The sequence below is a fragment of the Neopelma chrysocephalum genome, unplaced genomic scaffold, assembly GCF_003984885.1.
Source record: "Neopelma chrysocephalum unplaced genomic scaffold, ASM398488v2 Primary Assembly neopelma1_86, whole genome shotgun sequence".
NCBI lineage: Eukaryota > Metazoa > Chordata > Aves > Passeriformes > Pipridae > Neopelma > Neopelma chrysocephalum.
This window is the reverse complement of record NW_020897748.1, coordinates 3970595-3991727: the sequence shown is the minus strand read 5'-3', so window position 1 is coordinate 3991727 and position 21133 is coordinate 3970595. Positions and strand designations below refer to the sequence as shown.

Sequence of the window (21133 nt, the reverse complement as noted above, 5' to 3'; positions counted from 1 at the left end):
TGAGAAAAAACATGGCAGATGTTTGAAGAGTTCTTTGAGTAGAGAAGTCTCTCACTCTCCCACTGAAGCAAGTGATGTGCAGATTAGCCGTGCCCAGTAAAGGGGATAAAGGAGTAAAGCATGTCCCTGAGCTTCTTTGGAGCAGCCCAGAGTGGGGTGAATGTAATGCTGATTTTTAACATTACTTTACCTATGGTCTTTAGGCAAAGAGTTTTGTGCCCACTGAGGCTGTAAATCACAACTCGAGCTGTTTTAAGACCTACTTCTCTTCTCCACGGTGTTGCGGTTTGTACTTGTGTATTGTGAACTGGCTGAGGGAGCTGAAAGAATTAAAAAAATGTTGGGGTCATCAGGCAATTGTTTTCAGTTAGGTTATTGCCCTGAGCCTATTTATTCTATAGATATATGAGGATTAGCCTTGGCAAAAAGGGGCACTGTATCAGCGTGGACTTGTATCAGCTTAAGCTGCCATCATGCTCAAGGCTTTTGAAACACAGCACAGAATCTGACACTGTGTACTAAGAATTTTAATAAAATTCCCAGATTCAGCATTAACATTATTAAATAGACTGTAACGGCTTTAAAAAGTTGAACAAGAAAGGGCACAGAGACAAAGAAAAAACACATTAAATACCACTTAAAAATCCCAGGATACTTTTCACAGTTTACGTACTCAGCAACCTAAATGTAATGAAAAATTTTTCAGATAAGCTGTAAAACTAGGAAATAAAAGGTAATCTGAAAGCTAGAGTTATTTTTTTATATGAGTTGTGGTTTATGTTTTATGTTATAAAGCAATATTATTGAAGCTTTTACATTTCTTCAAGTTACCTCCCTTTAATCTTTCTTTTTCCCTAATCAAGGAGCTTTATTTTTTGCCTGTTATTGTAAAATACAGGGAGCTGAGGGGAATGAGGGGAGGTATTTGGGTTTCTGTTAACATGGGAGAAAATATTTAGTTGGTCCCTAGAAATTAATGCCATGTTAAGAGTTAGAGTGGTCCCTCTGTATGAATTACTGAAGTAATGTTCATTTACTTTACACAGACTCCTTACAGTTTCTTCCCAGGCTTTCCTTTGCTGATTCTTAAAATATACAATTGAATTCATATATCAAAGTTGCTTTTCTGTCTTAGATAATGAAAATTAGCATCTAAAAGTCTCAGCTGCAATTAATAATTTATTCTAAAATAATTCAAAAGAGCTTTTAAAACTTAGTATTCTATACAGTTTTCTTCTTAACTGTTTGTCAGTAAATATAATTTCCATCAGATCTGGTTTCAACAAATATTTTTTGTTGAAAAGTATTTTCCAATAATATATGAAGCAGACTTCTTTTCTTTGTGGTATTTTTTAATTATAACAGGATCTCAAGGTAAGTATAATGTAAGTTGTGTGCTTCTGTTACTGGGAAAACCATATCCCATTTGTAATGAGACATTTGTTAACTTCTGTATACAGATTGCGGTTCATTCCATAAATATTTGTGGGTTCTCTGATGTCCCTCACAGGGTTTTATCTATGACAAATTCATACCACAGCTCTTAAACTACTTTTTGGATAGAAGATTTCTTTCTTTTGCAAAGATGTTTGCCAATGTCTTTCATTTAATGCTTGTAAGTATTCCTACTTTGGTTTTCAGTTATTTAACAAAAGGGATTATCAGAAATATACAGAATGGTTACATGTTATTTGAGCATATTTCTCTATGGGATACTCTTCCAAGCTCCCATGGCAAAATTAAATCCATGTTACTGTTATCCTGAACAATTCAAATTGCTGTTTAAGTGAGCATGGTTCCTAGCCCTTACTGATTTTTCCAATATAGCTTCACTTAGCTCAACCACCTTAAGTATGGTCAAAAGTCATTCTTAATGATTCCTATGTTTAAGCCATTACTGTGCTATTAAACCTGATTATGCTGCAATAAAATAAAAAAATAATTAATAAACCAATAACAACAACAACAACAACAACAAAACGAAAACCAGACTAAAAAGGTTTGGACAGTGGTTTTGTTGCATTTCAGAAGCTATTCTTTTTTTTTGTCCTTAAGAACAAAAAAATCCATCACTTTCTTTTTTTAAAGATTGGTTTGCAATCTTATGGGCTTTATTAATTTCAGGACACAAAAATAAATGTACCATTTTTCAGTCTCTCAAAATATTTTCCATGCCCACTGATGCTTTTTTTTTTTGCTAGGGTTTTGCCTGCAAGAAGGCAGTGGCTAACACTGGTATGTTAATGGCTAACACAAGTGCACGTTGAGAGTAATAAAATACAGAGATGGTATCGGGCATCTCTGCTGAGTTCAATGTAAGTGATTGGCATAAATCACAAATACTCCAGTTTTCTGGCATGATACTACATGTTCCCCAGCAATAAAAAATAAACAGGTGTGGAGGTGATACAAATAGAACATAAGAGTATCTATAAATAAATATACTCTGTACTAGCAGGATAGGAGTAGAACAGGTTTGAACTTTTCCTGATAACCAAAATTATTTAACTGTTGAATAGTATTATTTAATCTTTGTATGTGACAGTTTTTCAGGGAACAGGAAGAAACTTGCAGATTAGCAAGTCCAGTTTCAAAGCAAATCTGAAATTTTTCTGTTTCCCAGGTTAAGGTTGAAAGTGTATCTCTGTGTGCATATATGTATTCAAGAAAAATATGGAGGAATGCAATTCTCTGGCATATCTTTTTTGATCCACTTTTTTCGGACAGCTTGCAATGGTTGATTTTTCTACATTTTTGGCATAGTCCAAAAAAACCCCTTGATATATTATGTAACTACAAGTGTTTTTAAAGTTGCTTTCTAAAAATAACTCATAAAATCTACATATTGTATTCTTCACACATTGCAGCTCATAAGAGTGTAACAAATTATATTAACTAAACTGGACTCAAACTAATTACAGATGATAGAATTTGCTATTTCCCAAATGGGCAGTGTATTTGTTTGTGTGTTTGTACCTGTGTAGTGTCCTTGCATTTTTATTTTTTTTCTGGCAGAAAATAAAACTCTTGAGTTTTCTTTATAACCACCACCATTTAAATGTTTTGGGTGCCTGATGGAGTCACTGAACTACCTGACATTGGCATCTGTAGTCTTCACGGTCAATGTTGTGAATACACAGGCATATTTTGAGTAGATTTGCATTTTTTTCTTTCTCTTTTTCCCCTTCTTCAAATGTGTATTTAGAAGTAAAACTCCCCTTCAATATATCTTGCTAGGCATAGATTGATATTGACTTTGGAAGTGCAATTAAAAATAGTTTAATGGGGGTTTTAGGAAGAAAAAGTATTGGACTTAACATGACAGGTAATACATTTCATAATGAATATGGAATGAGTTTTATACCACGAGAGTTTTCAAGGGATATTGAAATAGACAAAGTAGAGACATAGACAATATGCCAGGACTTCAGAAAAGAAGAATTAAAGGGAGGTTATTTTTAATACTCTGTTATTGATGTATTTTACAATATCATATACACTGTTTTAAAAATAGTTCCAGCTTGCCATTATGATTACAATGATTCTGCAAAAAGGAAAAGAAAGTACAAGTGGCATCTTGAGAAACTAATCAATCAGTGCCAGAGATAAATGTGAATTGACTTGGAAAGTTAAATATTCATGTTTTAGAGTAGTCTCTTGTATTATCCATGCTATAAACGTCATCTATTACAATAGACGTGTGCTGAAACTATGCATTAGTACACATTGTTTACTGTAAAGGAAAAGCTGATATTTTTTTATTTATAATGTTTTTTTCTATTTCGTGTGGAATTTGATTGATGTCCAGCTATGAGTTTGATATACTGACACAACAGTGAAAAGAAACCCTGTCCTGTGTCAGCTTATCAAATGCACTGTGGACAGTGTGCCTTCTAGCTTGTACCATTATACCAGGTTGTACCACACCGTTTAAAGAAATTCCATGCATCAAATCTGATGGCTGTGTTCAGTGAAACTCAACCTCGGTATTTCCAGGTGAATTTTTAGAACATCTGAAAAAACTGAGGTATTGTACCACTTAACTAGATTAATTGATTAAAGCAAGGTAAAATACAGGCTGAAAACAATGGGAAAATCACAAGATTATTTACCTTAGACACGTGGTAAAGCAAGTAGACATTAAATGTTTAAAAAATTAAAACAAAAGATCCTTTGAGTGCCAAACAGCATTAAGTTTTGAGATAAAATTGTTTTTATCATGAAACAAAAGCATAAAAGTCTTTGGGTTATACTGTATTTTGGCTTTTTTGCTAGCCCCCTCCCCAGACTTCCACTATTTAGAGAAATTCTATTCCACTCGTTTTTTTTCTAGAAACATTTGGCATCCAAAAATATCATGCAGACCTTCCTTTGGAATTGTGCATACTTATCATTTATACAGTCTGTCAAATGTATATTTATACAGTGCTCCCTGAATTTGGGTGAATGCTTCAAAAGTATAACGAGATTCCTCAAACTGTCTAAACATTAAACAATATAAAAATGAAAAACTGATTTTTAAAAGTTTAGACTTTTTCATGCTGTTATTTTTGCTGAGGAATTTAAACAATAAAATTACAGAAGTAATTAAACAGATGACATCTAAATGCACAGCTGCAAACTTCAACTTTGTTTCATTTTACGCTTTTTTTGAGAGAGACCAAAAATTACTTCATAGTTTACCATACCATACCTTATTGTCATTGGGTCATTCCTACTGTGTTCCAGATACAGCTCTAGAAGACAATTGCACTGGAGAAGTTCTTCAGCTTCTTTGCAGGCAATTACTGTACCAGACCCTTTGTTACAAGGGACTAGTTTTAAATGTCTGGTCACCTCACAGGATATGTAGAGCATTTCCTGCCTGTAGGACTAGAGGAAGGAATTACGGGACCAAAATGTTTGATGTGTGATCTACTGTAATTCCTTTCATGTGGTTAGTAGCTTTTATATGATCAGTGCACTGGTACCAATCCTGACCTTGGTGTGGCCTGGTTCACTAAAATCTGACCTTCTAAATGGATAGCAAATGGAATTATAGTAGCACCCACCTGGCACCACCACTGTAATTAATGGGCATGAAGTGGGCATTGTTGTCTCTGAATATGTACCGACCGGGTTTCAAAATAAAAATATGTAAGTAGTTACTTAATAGAATACATAAATAAGATATTGATTAAAAAATTGCAGTTATTAATTTTTATGCATATTTTATATCTTCATGTGCTGTATATCAGATGATCTCAAGATGTTTTCTATGCAGTTAAGTATATTCACAACATCATTTTGGCTTTATCCCCACAATATAAATTAGTAAACTGTTGAAGAGGTTACTTTTGTTACTTAGAGATACACAGTAAGCAAGTTTATAGAGAATAGGAATGAAAGCTGCCTCTCCTATTTTCCTTTGGCATGTTCTAGCCTTGCAAAGAGGGATGCATGTCCTACAGGCCCACAGCAGGGTCTCCCTAGACCCAAACCTTCTTGTGCACAACAGAGGAGGACCTGGCAGATTCCATTCTTCTACATGTCCATGCATCCAGTTACACTTGACACCTCAAGTTCTAACCGAGACAGTGTTTTCTGTTTCTTTTGAGAGGGTATCAACCACATGTGCAAAAAAGGCACAAACCATTCAGTTTCATTCACCAGATTTCTTCTATGTTCGTGACCAAATCTCTTTTCTCTTGCATTATGGTAGCTCGATGGCTATCAGTACTTTCTGAAATAGTTTTGGATTAATGTAAATACCTTATGACTCAGTAGTTGCAGTTGATGAAACTGGTCAAGTACAGGACACAGAGTAGTTAGCAAAAAGAAAAGTGACTGTAATTTTACGGTTTTTAATCTCTGAGCAATTTGCTTAAGAAATGAGGGTTTTTCTCTGTATTGAATGTTTTTAACAAAAAGCTTACAAAGTAATCATAAGAGTAGACATAAGGTCTGCTTCAACTTGGTAAGAAAAAGCTGTGCTGAAAGGTAATTGTAAAAAGAAAATAGTATGTTCTAGTAAGATATTTTGGAAACAGTTTGATTATTACTGTTGTTATTTTCTGTGGAAGACTTATTGTGCATAACTAGAAAAGTCTAGAAGCAGAGAGGAAATAAGTCTGCGTTTGTTACTGTCCCATCTATATGTCTCAAATGTGACTTTAATACCTTGCTTGGAGCTATTTAAAAGAAAGAGTTGTAGATAGAGTACTGTGATGGCTTTGTTGGAGATCTTGAATACCTTCGCTTAATGTCATTCTCTGCCAGGAACCACAGTCTTCATAGTAGTAGATTCTGTACTGTGCTTGAATATCTAGAAGCTCAGAGTGTCTTCAAATAGCAGTAGATCAAACACCTTTACAGGGCTGAATTTTCTAAACATTTATCTAACATGTCCTCTTTACAAATTTTGACATACTCAACAACATATAACAACACTCAACTAAAACCTTAGTGCTCTTTTATTTGATGATCTGTTGTAGATCATAATGAGTGTAGATGATTTGTTCTATACATTCAAATTTTTTTTTCCATTAGGCACTTTGGCATTCATGTATTGAATCATGTCTTAGGGCACGCTAATCCATAGTTGAATCATAATTTTTTTAATGACTTAAAAGTACCATGTTCCAATATGCTTATCCTTGTGTTACCTAAGAGTCTTTCTAGCTAATTGATGTCTTATCCTCTTCTTTAGCTTTTTGAACACTTATACCGGTTCCTGTCTTGACAGTGATACTTATCTCTGTAGGTATACGGTGCAAAAGAGGAAGAGGTGCCCAAGAGAGAAAAGTCAAACATTTATAACATTAATTAAAGAAAAAGGAAAGTTCCCGCTGCACTTGTACTTTTGCATCCCTGTATCAATAGTTTGAAGCAATCTAGTGCAATCAAAAGAAAATTTTGCATATGTTTCAGTGTCTGGTCTTTTTTTCCAACATACTAATTGCACAAGTAATCTACCTCTAAGTTGATTTATGTCTATGCACAAAAATTATAAACACTACAAGTCATTGTAGAGTTAGAACTTATGACTGTTATTGACTACAAAACACATTCAGTTAGAATGCAATTAATGGATTCTTCCTTTGTATTCCTAGAGTGATGTATTTGTCCACTATGTAAATGTTTAGAAGTGGTCAGTCATTTTTATTTTGCCCATGGAGCTAACACTAATGTTTTCTTTTTTCAAGGCTCTTCCAAGTATGAATATGAACCCAGGTACCTTAACCACTCTGACTTACAGGACATCTGCCATGTTTTGTCTTCTGTAGCTCATGTTGATGTGTCCGGCTGTGCAGAAGGCAACACAAGAGCTAATCAGATGGCATGCAGTTCTCATTGTTAAACAGATTCCTGTAATCAATAGTGTCACTTGCTAATCAGTAAAGCATTAAAGAAAGTAGGTTTACTGTACTCAGTTTATATTTGCATTTAATAAAATTTTGTTGGTATCCAATCCAGAGTATGAGCCAGCAGATGTGGAGATGGGACAGTAGTTGAGTTATTCTGAGGCTGAGCTGGAGAAGGGAGAAGGAGCAGCTGCCAACAAAGCCAGTCATATGTGGCATAGTTCCTGTAGAAAAGAAGCAGAAACTGTGAGATTTGGAGTTTGCTGCTGATGGCATTTAAAAGCCTGCTCTAGTGACCCAGACTAAAATAAGTGGTTTCCAACATTCTGGCAGTCATGGTTTGTTAAACTATGAATGAGTCTCCCTATGGACAGATGGCATGGTTAGAAACCTGAGGTTACCCTTGTCTTGGAAGATACATATATCACTCAGCATGGCAGAATGTGTACCCAGGATCATGTACAAAATATTAGAAATTTGTCAGGATGTTCCCTTATTGCCTAAGGATGTGTCATCCTCTCTTCTTACAACATTAAAATTTTCTTAGCTGCTGCTTTTCTTTAATTTCAGCTTCAGTGCCCTGAGCCAATAATTCTTCTCCCCTTTTTTTCTGCTTAACCTCTCATTCTTCTTTCCATCTTCCTCACAAAAAAGTAGGTTTAATATCGCCAAGTTTAGACACATCCAAGATTTCCATCATGAAAAATCAAGCTACAGGATTTTTTTATTCTTGTTCTAAGATCATGTCTATAGATGTTTTGTGATGTTGGGGAAGTTCTGTTTCTCTCCCAGTAGCTCAAGTGTTAACTTCTTTGTGTGTGACAAAAAGGCATCTATTTGCTATAATTAAAAACAAAAAAAAGAGTAGTTGTCCTTCTTTGAAAAGCTGATTCCTGTCTGAGATTTTACTTATAGAAGCTTAGCATTTTCAAAAGCCAGTGTAGTTGTCATAGATTCTCTAGGTTTACTAAGTTTTTGTTCTGTGCCCTTCTTAACATCTGTAGCATCTCATTCCAGATGGAGTCCGTTGCATCCATAAACACTTGCTTCAGTTTTCCTTGTTTGGTAAAATACGTTTGATGGCCTTGTCGAGGAGGAAACTTTATTGAATTGAATTGGGAAAAAGGCAGTTAAGGTGCATTAGGTCAGTGATAAATATTACTGTGATTTCTGCAGTATCCAGTTACATCTCATGCATAGATGAGGGACTACGTTTAGGCTGGGACTCCACCAGCCTAAGCAGAAGAGGAAGGGGTCCTCTTGCATACAGGCCACACCATTTACCTCTTTAAAATAGATCCAAGCTTACTATCTGTTTGCTTTTTAAATTAGAATAGGAAGGGTCTTTTACCACCAGACAAAACCTTTAATAATTTATTAGAAATTTGGATAGACAGGTTTGTCTTCTCTGTACCTGGAAGCAGAAATCAGTGCACACAGAGATCCAATAAGTGCTAACAAAAATTAGCTGCTGTGTGTAAAGCTGGTTAATATTTTTCAATTGTTACATAATGTATAGTCTTTAAATGCCACGTTCGTGGTTTGTTTAGCTTTTTGTAGGTCTCAGATGAGCTGTAAGTGGATAGATTTAGCTTCTTTACAATGGATCTCAGAATTATGGCTATTCAGCAGCTTGTAGTAACTGGTTCAACATGAGCTGCTTCTTCAGTAAACATACAAAAAGCTTGACCCAGACTAAATCAATTTTAAAAAAGAAAAGCTTTAATGCTGTGTTTCCTGTTACATGCTTACGATTGTCTTTGGTTGCTTATGATCTTACTGTATTATTGACCAATTGTTGCATTCTACACCGCCTGCCAAAAAGTTCAGGTGGGATAGTGAAGTTGTTTTCAGAAGAGGGAAGCACTTGAAATCATAACCCTGACAGTAAACTTCAGCTGTTAAAACATTGTTGATGCTAGAGGTACAGAAGTCATTAATTTGGCTTAGTCTGTTTTCCTGATTTTATTTGCTGCAGAATCAAAAAGGCTGCAGAGTTTATACAAGACATGTATGCTTAAGATGAAGCCAGTTTTGCTATGGTTTAGCTCTTATCCTTCTAGGAAGTATACAGCTAATAAATTGGAGGCATACTTAGGAAAATGGTTGATATGGAAAAGCAGGAATGAGTGCTTATGTAAATGCCTGTGCATAAATTTGTTGATATGGGAAACCAGAAACTAGTGCTTATATAAATGCCTGTATGTATATTGCTTATTTGGGAAAAGGCTATTTTTTCATCTTTATATAAAACTGGCATGATGTACTTTCTGAAAGCAATAATAAGCTTAGTCAATAAAATTAAGGCATTAATAACTAATTCTTGTATTTTACGTCTATGTGTAAAATAGGTGTTGCTTGAAATGGGTCATCTATAGAAACACAGTTTGTTTGCTTGGATTTCAAATGTGATCTAAAGGGTCAGAAGAAGAGTTTTGTACTATATAGGAGATTGTTAATAGTAGGATCGGAATGAAAATGTGAATTGTTATATCAGCATGAAAGTATTAGGCTGTAATATTCCAAAGGAGAACAAAAAAAAGGTACAGTGGACAAATTTTATACCACCAATTAAATGCACCAGTACCTTGTGTTTAAATAATACCCTTGTGTATTTTGCTGCACCTAAAAATGTGTGTCAAAGGGTGATTTTGTTGTGGTTTGTATTTAAACAAGTAAACTTGTGAGGGAAAGAAAACCATTGTCACAAGGAATTTGGTTTACAAAGTCATGGTTGTGCTGAATTAGCCTAAGGGATATAGTTCTAGGTGATCTTAGTGCAAGTTATCAAGCTGCTCATAAAAGAAGAAATCAAAAATGTTCTTCTCTGTGAAGTACAGGAGAGAAGAGTCCATTATGCAGGTGAAATTAGTATCATATTCTGTTTTATATACATAAGCAAATTTCCTAAAATATGTAATTTGGTGCTTTGTTTTCAGTAATATTTTTAAAAACATACATGTCAATATTTACTTGTATTAGACAAAGTATGTAAATAGACACTGGGTCATATAATAATCTACTGTGGTGAAGTTTTTTAAAAAACAACTGCATTCATACTGGTGAAATAATGCCTTAGAAAAAATAATAAAAGGCACGGTTGTTGTGGTTAAATCTCTCTATGTGGAAAGTTGACAAACACATTCTTGAGTTTTAAGAAACCACATTTAATTTTGAAATGCCACTACTGACATAACAGATTTTCAGTGTATTTCTACTAAGCATTTAAGAAAGTTATAGGGGCTACTGAACAATGCCATCACAGTGCCTCACCAGGAATGACTTGATCAAAATGGCTTTCCTGTCATCCACATGCCTCTGTGGGTACATACGATTAATTACTTAATTTTCTTAATTGCTGACATACTCTGTTGCTGACAATGGCAGTGTATTAGCAGTTTCAACTGTGTTTAGATTTGACCAGCATTTGGATTGCACTTTGAAACAGGTTGCATACCTATACTTACAGACTACATACAGTGTGTACATCACAGTTTGGGATGTGCTGCTTTAATCCTTATTTATTTTTAGATTATTAGCATCAATGATTAAACAAATTGCAGAATTATTAAGTTCTTTGTGAAGACAGCAGCTATATACTAAATAATTCTGACATAAGACAACAACCTAGAACAGAACACTAGATTGGATGTCATATGCAAATAAGAAGCTTAAGCTTTAATGCAGGTGTATGAAATCAATAAAAATAGACTAAAATTTGTGGTCATAATTGAAAGCAAAAAAAAAATTAGGATCCTCTTGCTCCCTTTACTGGCTTGTTTTGAAATGCAGTGATAAATTTAATTGTGAATTTTTATTATAGTATCAAGTGCTCAAAAAGCTATATTGTTCCCAGTGTAAAAAGGGCAAGATAATTTTTTTTAATATTTCCTAGTGCTTATTAGCAGAAGACAAATGTAGTAGGAGACTCCTCTGATACCAGTTACTGATAAAACTGAATGGTCTCAGCAGCCCCCACTCATCCAATAGCTCTTGAATGTTTTGTTGAAGTTGAGTCTCACTGTTTCCAAAACTCAGCTCAAGACTGAAATATTCTGTAAAATCTAATGTGGTAGAATTTAGAAGAATCCACAAGGAATATGGTTCACTCAAAAATGCTTTTTTTCTCACTTTTCAGAAGAATTTTAATTAAAAAAAGCACCATACTGAAATTCCATGGATTAAAGGATTAATTAAAAGGATTTAATTGTTTTTCCATCATCTTGGAATATTCTTTTTAATTTTTATTCTTTGATAAATTTGAACAGTGGGGAAATTGTCTCATAATGATCTTCTGGGTTATATGGCTGGGTTTTTTGAGGACTTGAATGTGACATCCGTTATCCGTTCAGTAGATCTGAATCAGTCCTGCTTCCCCATAAGGCTACTCATAAGGACCTGACTTTTGGAAGTGCAGTGAAGACTTATATCAACTTTGATGGATCTGGCTAAATTTAGGAATATATCTATTTGCATATTTCACATTGAATTCCATGGGAAAGAGGCAGCTGGCTGTTTCTGAAGATCTAGAATGAAAATAATGCTTTCATGTAGTCAAGAATGGCAAAATTGATACCTTAATTTTGTATCTTAGTGAATATCTGACCAGTCTGATTTTGACCTATGCTGATTATTTTTCCTTTTTCTTTGGCATTACAGGAGAGCACTAAATCTAGGAATACTTCGAGACCCTGGATCGGAGGTTGAAGACAGACAATATCAAATAGATCTTCAATCTATCAACATTGGCACTGCTTATTGGAATCAGTTGAAACCAGAAAAGGAAAATGGAAAAGGAGGGGTTTTGACAGAGAGTGAGAGAAATTCTCAAAATCCAGCACTTGAATGGAACATGGCCAGTAGGTAGGGATTTTTAAAACTTCTTATTTTCTGCCATTACATAGCACAGACACTATGTGCACAGACACAAATCATTGACGGTATATCTGAATTAAATAATTCAGTATTGGGTTTGCTCTACATTACAAGCACATTTCCATGAAGTTTTGGATTACACATTTGAATTGCATATTACTGTTATTGTTGCACTGTAGTTACTCTCCAGTTATTGTGTGCCTTTGCTTCCATTATAAGCTGTTCCCTAAGTGGCTTGCTGTCTGTCCATAAAAATAACTCCAGGGCTGAGACTTCAGCTTCTCAGTCTCTACAAGTGATGGGAGGTTTTGGGTTGGGGTTTTTTTGTTGTTGTTGTTTTTTCTGTATTTTTAAACTTCTTTTGTTTGTAATTTAACAAAGCTTGAGTAAAACCAGCTTAGACATTTCTAAATTAGTGGAGGATAAAGTAGAACATTTCCTATTGATTCTGAACTGTTTTTTGCACTTCTGTAACTAAAACCAGATGAATTTTGAGAATGAGATATTTCAACTAAGTCTCCTTTATTGTGTATTGTATGATATGTGCACGCAAAGCCCCACCCTCTGGTTAAACAGGGTTGGAAGATACAGCATGCATACACTTGCGTGCTGTTTTAAATTTTAAAGTTTTCAAATATAAAGTAGGGGGGTTAATTGGTAATTTGTGAAGATTTAAAATTTTTATTTTAGTTTTAATGTAATTTTTTATACTTAAGTATTCATCCAAGTAGTTTAAGACTGAATTTTTACTGACAGTTTAGCAGTCCAACAGGAATAAGGTCTGATGGCCAAGAGCAAGCTTTCAAAAGTAATTTGATGGATTTACAGTGTTTCTGCTTGGAGATGCCTCTTTGCCTACACATTTAGTTATTTATTTTCATTTATATCTAAGTTTTATATATTTATATATTTTTATATCTAACTCATGCAGAAGCAATCCAATTTTTATTAAATGCATGCATAATTTTATGGTTCCTAAGACAGGATTCCTATCTGAATTGAGGGATGAGTTCCTAAAACTGATGTAGAAAACCAGGCAGAATCATAATGAAATAACTATTTTTGGTTTAATTTTCCAAAAAAGGGGAGATGAGAGGACTCAGATTTTTCTGAAAGTGAGGCAGTCTGTAGCAAAGGCTACATGAGGATGGCACGCAGACTGAGCTTTGTAAGTGATATATTGATGAAAGGCCAAGAGGGCAAATAAGCTCATTCTGGAGGAGTGCATGCAGGAAAAAGATGTGATCAATAATAAATTCCAGTTTATCATTGAAAAATAGAAGGCAGGAAAAACAGCTCTAACCCCAGTAATGATAAAACCACAAGAAGTGACAGGAGTATCAATAAAAATTTAAACACAGTAATAGTCTCTGTTCTTCATTTATAAGATCATGTGGTTCTTTCCTGTCTTTTAACTATTTATTTATTATTTTTTAAACTCATCATTCCAAAGATGTTTTTTATTTTAAATTCTTAGCCTTAAAAATATCTGTGGCATCCTAGTTGGGCCTTCAGATTGGACAAGTTCCTCATGAAGTTCTTTGTCACAAAATTACGTATGTCCACTGGAATATCTTGAAAAATAAGATTATAATAATCTCCAAAGGACTTGTGGCCAATTTGCAAGTTAAGCTAACATAGCAAAACCAGCCACTGAAGAATTGACTTTTGTTTTCCTTCCCATTGGTGACTGAAACCCTGTTGCCAGCACACTTTGGTCTGAACTTTATGGTTATAGATTTAGATAGAAAATTTGGTGGGATTCCTGAAGAGCTAATAACATAAGGGAAGCAGCTATTACAGACAATCTGAGTTGTCTCTTTTTTTTTTTTCTGTAACTGCTTGGACATTCTTCTTTTCCTCGCCAGACTTCCAAAATAAAATGTTATTAGAATGTGTTTGACAAATAAGTATGTTGGTTTTAAAATTGCTTTTGAATGCATCTTCTACTTGGGTTTTAATTTATATCAGTTGTACATTAGCTTTTCCTTTCTGGTATGCAATTACAGTATTTTAATTCCAGCTTGAATTTGTTTTCAAGAAAAAGTATGAATGCTTTCCTGTCCTTTTAGCTTTAAATTTTACAGATTTAGTACATTTTTTTCAGGATGTTCCCATTTTGGTTTTTATTTGGCAGTCAGTTTTTCTGTATCTGGATTTATTTTATGAGCTGTGGAAGTGTTGTGCTGAGAACTGGAAGAACCTGCACTGAACTCTGCCATCCACCGCAGTATTTCCAGCATGCACCAAGAGGGTAGCTGCATGATGTTTTACATGGTGCTTACTGTTTTCAGTAAGGGCTTAAGTTTACCTTAAGATTTCCTGCAACTACCACAGAAGCTTTGTTCTTTAACTTAATTGTGATACCATTTTCTTTTTTATTTCCTTAAGTTGCTTAGACATGTTTAACCTGGAACTGAATAATGAATTAATTATTTTTGCTGAGTTATTTTAGGGTTAATTTCTTTGTTTGGTTTTAATATATTTCTATTTGTTTTTACCCAGTGTTAAGCTATATTAGGATCACTTGGCATAAAGATTCTTTTTTGAAATCCTTTTCTCTCATTTTTTTAGTTCTTAGGTGCTGTGTGGGGCGATATAGAATCCAACCTTTATCCAAATATTTCATAGTTACTTTACAGAAAACTTCAGAATAGATACCAGCCATTCATTTTCCATTCCCATTTCCAAAAGCATTACTGTATTATTTCAAAATTAGGTTGCAAAAATTCTGAAATAAATTATATTGTAATTTAGTCTACTGGGTTGAAATCTGGTCTCACTTTAAAAATTTGCATGAAAACCAAATCATTCTAAATAAAAGATCTGTGGATATCTGAAGGCTCTTGACATTATTTATAATTTTAAATGCTTTAATAGTCTTTACACAGAAAGTAAATCCTTTGCATTTTCCCATCACTTTTTCCGGAGTTTAGTACTTTTAATACTCAATATCCCATGGGGTTGTTGTTTTGGTTTTTTTTTTTCAACCTTTATGTTGTAGTTTGGAAAGCATGCTGTCATACTTTGAGACTAAGTTGTTGAATACTTGAAGGTGTTTAGTGCGAAATTCTTCAAGAATGGCGATCGTGAAATGCTGGTGTGATGCCTCCTGTGTCTCTGCAGGTCACCCCAAGAAGAATGGGGGAACTGGAAAACTCTGGTAGTGTGGATGCCGTCTCACAGAAAAAACTGTCAAATGCTGTGCTGTACTGAGGATCAGGGATCATAACTCTTTCCATTGTGAAATGTTTATACTTCACTGTAGATGTTATAAAAAGCTCCCTAATGGTGTAATATATAAAAAGAATACTGGAAACAGTCAGACAGTTCTAATAAGGTTATGTACAAATGAAACCTGTCCACATTTATTCCCTTTACCAAACAGCATGTGGGGAACTGGGAGTACTTAACCAAAAGAAGTTTTCTTGATTGAAAACTGCTTTTTCAGCTTGCAGATCTCCTCCTCCCTCTCCCTCCACTCAATGGAAAAAACAACAGCCCTGAAGGAAATCAAGAAATATATCCTCTCTTGAGGCCTCGCCCCCATCCCTGTGCAATCCTTCTACAGCTCCCAGCAGCAACTTCTGCTTCCTGCAGCCTGAATAAACTCTGTTTAAAAAAAAGTAATAATTGAGCTTAAAAGCATTACTTCTCTGTGTGGTAATGAATTGAGTGTGGCAATATACTGTGTTACAGTTTTGTCCTTGGCATACCACCATCTGGAACAGCTCTCTGTGACTCTTGTTGAGTACATCAGGGAGCCAGTGATCAGTTGTGCAAAATTGAACAAAATACCACTGCAGATCCTCAGAAAGGTTTCCTGCAGATTTTGCTTTGAATAGTTTTCATTTTCATGCTTTTTTGGAAAGTTCTTGGCAGCTTGCCAAGTTCTAATAAGAAAGACCAGAAAAAATTCATCTGCAGATCCATGTCTATGGAAGTAAGGGAATTTCCCTTGAATCTTTTGGAATAAAATGCAGTTGCATTTTTATTCAGTCCTGTGTTTTAGTTGCTTCTGTTGTACCTGAACTTGGGCTTATATTCATACTGTACAAAGCCTTACTCAATAAGATGGGGTACGTTATTTTTTATATTAATCCACAGCAAAGAAATACTGCACAGTATTCTTAATATAATGAAAATTAGCTTTGCTGAGCATTATATTATAAAAATAGTAATTCTGTACAGCCAGATGGTGTAAATTTGTTTGTTATCTAATTTTGGTCATTAAATGGTCCTCAAAATGTTGCTATGCTATTTTACTGTCTTGCAACATGTCTTTGCAACACCTCAGAGAGCTGAAAGGATGTTAATGAGTCATTAGTAGTCAGATATCCTAATACATTGGTGAATCAGAGATTAACTGATTTATACAACTACATGGGAAACCTGCAAGAGAAAAATCTTTTGTAAGTCCTAAGTTAACATGCTAACATAAGTAACATCTTTTGAGATTTTGCATGCCTCACACTACTAGAGATCACTTTGATTATGGGGCCTATTTCATGCTAATGCTTTTTTTTTTCTTTTTCACATCACAAAATTTTCCATGAGAAGTCATCTTTCTGTAGGTAGTAAATTTACATGTTGCAAATGTGCTCAGTTGTCATTCATGTATTGAATGTACACAAGTTCCTGACCTATGAATTGTTAAGTATATAAAGTCTCAAACTCTAGATTCAATAAGGTATTATTTTAAAAAAGATATAATTAGCAATAAGGCAAACATTTCCAAGTTTTACATCTAGGTTATGTTTAGCTGTTAGCGGCAATGTTTGTTTGTTTTGATTAGTGTTTTCCACATAAGAGAGCAAACTTATAATCCTACTTGTGCATTTTCTCAGCTTATCCAGTCTCACATCCTGGCACCTCCTTAATAAGTGCAACATCATCTCATTGGCAGTCCTTCCTCCTTGTATAAATTCAATATGCATCTGAGTGGATATAATCAAATACTGATGATTTGATTTGATGTAATCAAATGTTGTTGCATCCATTGCAAAATTCCATTCTTCACAATTTTTTCTCTCTTCTTCCCACAAAATTTTTTGTCATATTAATCATTAGATATGCCTTTAGTTTCAAGGTACTTCCAGGCCACTAGGTCTATCCATTTCCCCTTATGTGTCTTCTTTCATTTACTTTGACACATCTACACTCACTGCTCGTGAGACCTCATTGTAGCAGTTACCAAGACTGCCGCATTCAATTCTTTGAAGAAGCACTTCCTTGCTCACTGCTAGGGTAACCTGTGTATTATAAAGGCATTTCTTGTGAACATTCACAGGGTTATTGTCATGTTTTCTTCCAAAAAAATTCATTTCTATTATACTGTAATATAAAAACTCATAAGACAGGTTGCCACTGGATATCATTACCTATGGTGCTGTAGTGGTTTACTTTACTTCCCAGTCTGTGGGTATATTTTTTCCTTATACTTAAATTGTAAGCCTTGGAGGACAGAGACCATTTTCATCCTGTGCTTTTACAATGTGGATCCGCGGTCCATACCCAGAGTTGATGTTGTTGTGCCCATAAACCCCAAATTCAGCACTAAGGCACCTCCAGGCCTTATCACAATTGCTTAACTGCCTTCTTGCTTTGCGTTAGCATATGGTCTTTCAAATGTGCTTACTTTTAAGTGTACATGATCAACTGCTTTAACATCTCTAAAAATACTAGCTTTTCCTTTTTTTTCCAAGACAAATATATAACAGATGCATAAATGAACCATGGAATGAATGTGCTGCAGACATAGAGCCATCATTACGCTCTTCACAATCAAGTTTTTTCATAAGCTCATGTGGCGTACACCTGTGTTAAGTTAACGTTGCACTTAGGTGCAGTGTGGAAGACTTAATAATTCAAAGTGGAATTTGTTTCTTTGTTCCTTTTCTGCTCTTTCTCATATCCTTTCCCTTCATTATTTACTGTGCTCTCTTTGCCTTCTGTTTATACTTACAATTATTTTGCTAATACTTGATTTGGTTGAGATTCAAATTCACCAACAAGAAATGCAGAAAGTAGTAAGTAGAGCAGAACAGGGATAGCACATAAGGATGATTTAAAAATAAAATAAATCTGTAATCAATATATATTGCCAAAAAAGTCCTTTAAGATGCAGTGTACTACGTATCTACTAAAATGACATATGAAATTCAAGAAATGGGAATATGCATGAGCTAAAAAATAATTTGAACAATGATTGAAGAGAGCCATTTGAGGTTTTGGAGTACAATAAATAAGTTGCTTTTACAGCTCTGTTTCGTCATTAAAATCATAATAGCATTTTTATGCCACTTCAAGTGGAAGGTTTCTGATGTATAGCTGTGTGTTCTTTCACAGAATTCTTCTACTACTTAGCTTTTTCATTTTCCTCAAAAAAAGGAATTTCTTTCTCATCCTGTTGAGAAGAGGAAATAGGAATTGGGTAGAAAGCCATCTGGTTTAAATCTGAAATGAAGGTGATGGCAGGGAGAGAAACATTTGTAGAACTCTAAAATCTAAGACCATTTTCTCAAGTTGAAGATGTTGACTAACCACTAACAGGTCTACTTTCTAGTTTGGGGCTCTAATTAGACTAACCTTGCTTTAAAAGCCATCATTAGAGGTCAACACAGCTATAGCTGACCAAAATGTTAAAACTTTTAAGGTAAGATGGTAGTTTTCTCACACTCACTTACTCTTAAGCAAACTGCGCACTACTTACAGTAGCATGCAGCCTGCTCGGCGGTGTTTGTGAGGGTCATTTGAAGTAAAAGTTTATTAGACTTGTGCTCTGCAAATACTAGCTCTGTGGCATCTGCTGTTAACTTCTGTATACTGTTGTCCTAAATGAATTCAAAAGCTTTAAGGCCTACCCATACCATACAGTTTATATTTCCTTATAGGTCGCCATGCTTTCTGCATGTTCTGAGGACACTTAAAAAAATTGTTAGTAGAATTTGAAGCATTGAAATTGAAATAGCCTGAGCAGTAAATTATCGTCTAGAGATTTTGTATCTTTTGCAGTTGACTGAATTCCAGTCAGGTTATGATATCCATTTAATTTATTTTCAGCCTAACTCTTGGCTTACAAACCATCAGCATTTGAAGTTGTTTGCTTTTCAACAAAATCCATTTCAGAACTATTACTAGACTATGTATCTCAATACTCCTTCTTAATCAAGAGATTTAAATACCTATTCCACGTGCATTCAAGATATTTCTTCATAGACAGGCATATAATAATATTGTTTAATAACATTAACATGCATAAGTCTAGCTGATGGTAAGGATTAATTCTCTAATTCCATAATTCATGTGTTTGGGTCACTTGTGTGATTTACGCTGATGTCTGAACTGCCACATCTCCATCACTGGAGATGGCAAGATTCAAGGTAATACAGGGAAGTGTAACTGACATGCTGATGAAGAATTCTGCATAGATTTATCTTCTTCTTCTCTAGGGCAGTGTAGTTTGATCTCTTAAATTGCATCATTTCATAGTTGCTAATTTTCTATTTTATAAGCATAGGAAAACTTACCTCAGACCAATAAACTTCTGATGCTTTTTAGAGTTCTCCTTGGTGAAATGCAGTTATTTAGTGTTTCTGCAAATGATAATAGTTTTTGATAATTCTTTTTACCTATCTTGATGGAAGGGATCTCCCAGGAATTTGAACTGTGTCCTCTTTTAGAGGCTGAACACCATCTTGATCTCATTACATTTTTTTTCCCTCATCAGAGGCTCTCAGATGGCATTTTGTGCCAATAGTTTATTTGACCTGACCCAGAAGATTCTGGCTATTTGGAATGTGTTGTCATAATCTATTAGTGATCCATCTATGACAAAATTGTGCCTCTAGGCTTACTATTTGGTTAAAGGGGAAAAAATGGAAAAAAAACCCCAAAACTAAACACCCAGCTGGAAAACAAATGCAATTATCAAGTTTAATGGCACAAATACTCTTGGTGATTAAATTTTGTTATTTAGATGAAAAGGTACCAACTAAAAGCAACCAGAACAAGACAGAAGCGTTGGAGGAAGAGTGACATCCCTTCATTTTCAAGTCATTTTTAACATCTTAGGCAGTCATTATAAATTTAATGTGTGAGTCCTAGAGTTGCATGGGATTTGCTAGTTTAATTTTTCATGTATTTCATTTTTGTGTTGGTTATGTTGTGTGCAGAATTTTTCAATGAAGAGTTTTAATGCATGAGTTCAAATATTATGCAGGCTTCAGGACAGCTATTTATAAAGTTTGGAGAATCCTGATAATGAAGTTCACATCTTTTTTAAAGTTATTGAGTATACTGTGTTAAACAGGAGAAGAAGCAATGTCAAGTGTCAAACATGTCTACCTGGAGATAGGTTGTAGAATTAAATATTTAGACTTACTTTTCCTGTGAAATGAAGGTAGAAGTCTACCTTCAGGATTGGAATTAACATGACTTATGATAATGATATTTAATGATTATTTAGGTACCAATTAAATGCTGAACTGGTATTGAAGAAGTTTTGTGCTACATGCTGGATGTAAAGAATAATATATGAAGTTTTTACCCCTTGACAATTTATAATGTAGTTCCATCTTTCCTATTTTTCCTTTTTTTTCTAGCATAAGGCGGCATCAGGAAAGGAGAGCTATTCTAACTCCAATTTTAACAGATTTCACAGTCCGAATAACTGCAGCTCCTGCAATTATTTTTACAAAAATCGATGCTGCAGAGAATTTACACCCAGAGGTCAGTACAATATGTCAACAGAAATAGCATAACTTTTAATATGTAGATAATCTTAATATTCTACCATTCCACCATTGGAAGTGTCCAGGTGTGTTTTCAAATGCAGAGGTTGCTAATTAGAAAAAGATCACTAGCTGAAATGTTCTTTCTCTGTTGGAGAAAAAATTTGTGTATAGCATTCAATA

At 34.5% G+C, this 21133-nt stretch overlaps 1 protein-coding gene across 4 annotated transcripts in view; it reads left to right on the top strand.

Annotated features, from left to right (window-relative positions):
- Positions 1-21133, top strand: part of VPS13B (vacuolar protein sorting 13 homolog B) — a 424870-nt gene that overhangs the window by 255736 nt on the left and 148001 nt on the right. For all 4 annotated transcript variants that reach the window (XM_027692551.1, XM_027692552.1, XM_027692549.1 and 1 more), the window contains exons 31-32: positions 12003-12206; positions 20822-20948. In XM_027692551.1, the coding sequence (XP_027548352.1) occupies positions 12003-12206; positions 20822-20948 (331 nt within the window). The remainder of the gene's footprint in view (positions 1-12002; positions 12207-20821; positions 20949-21133) is intronic.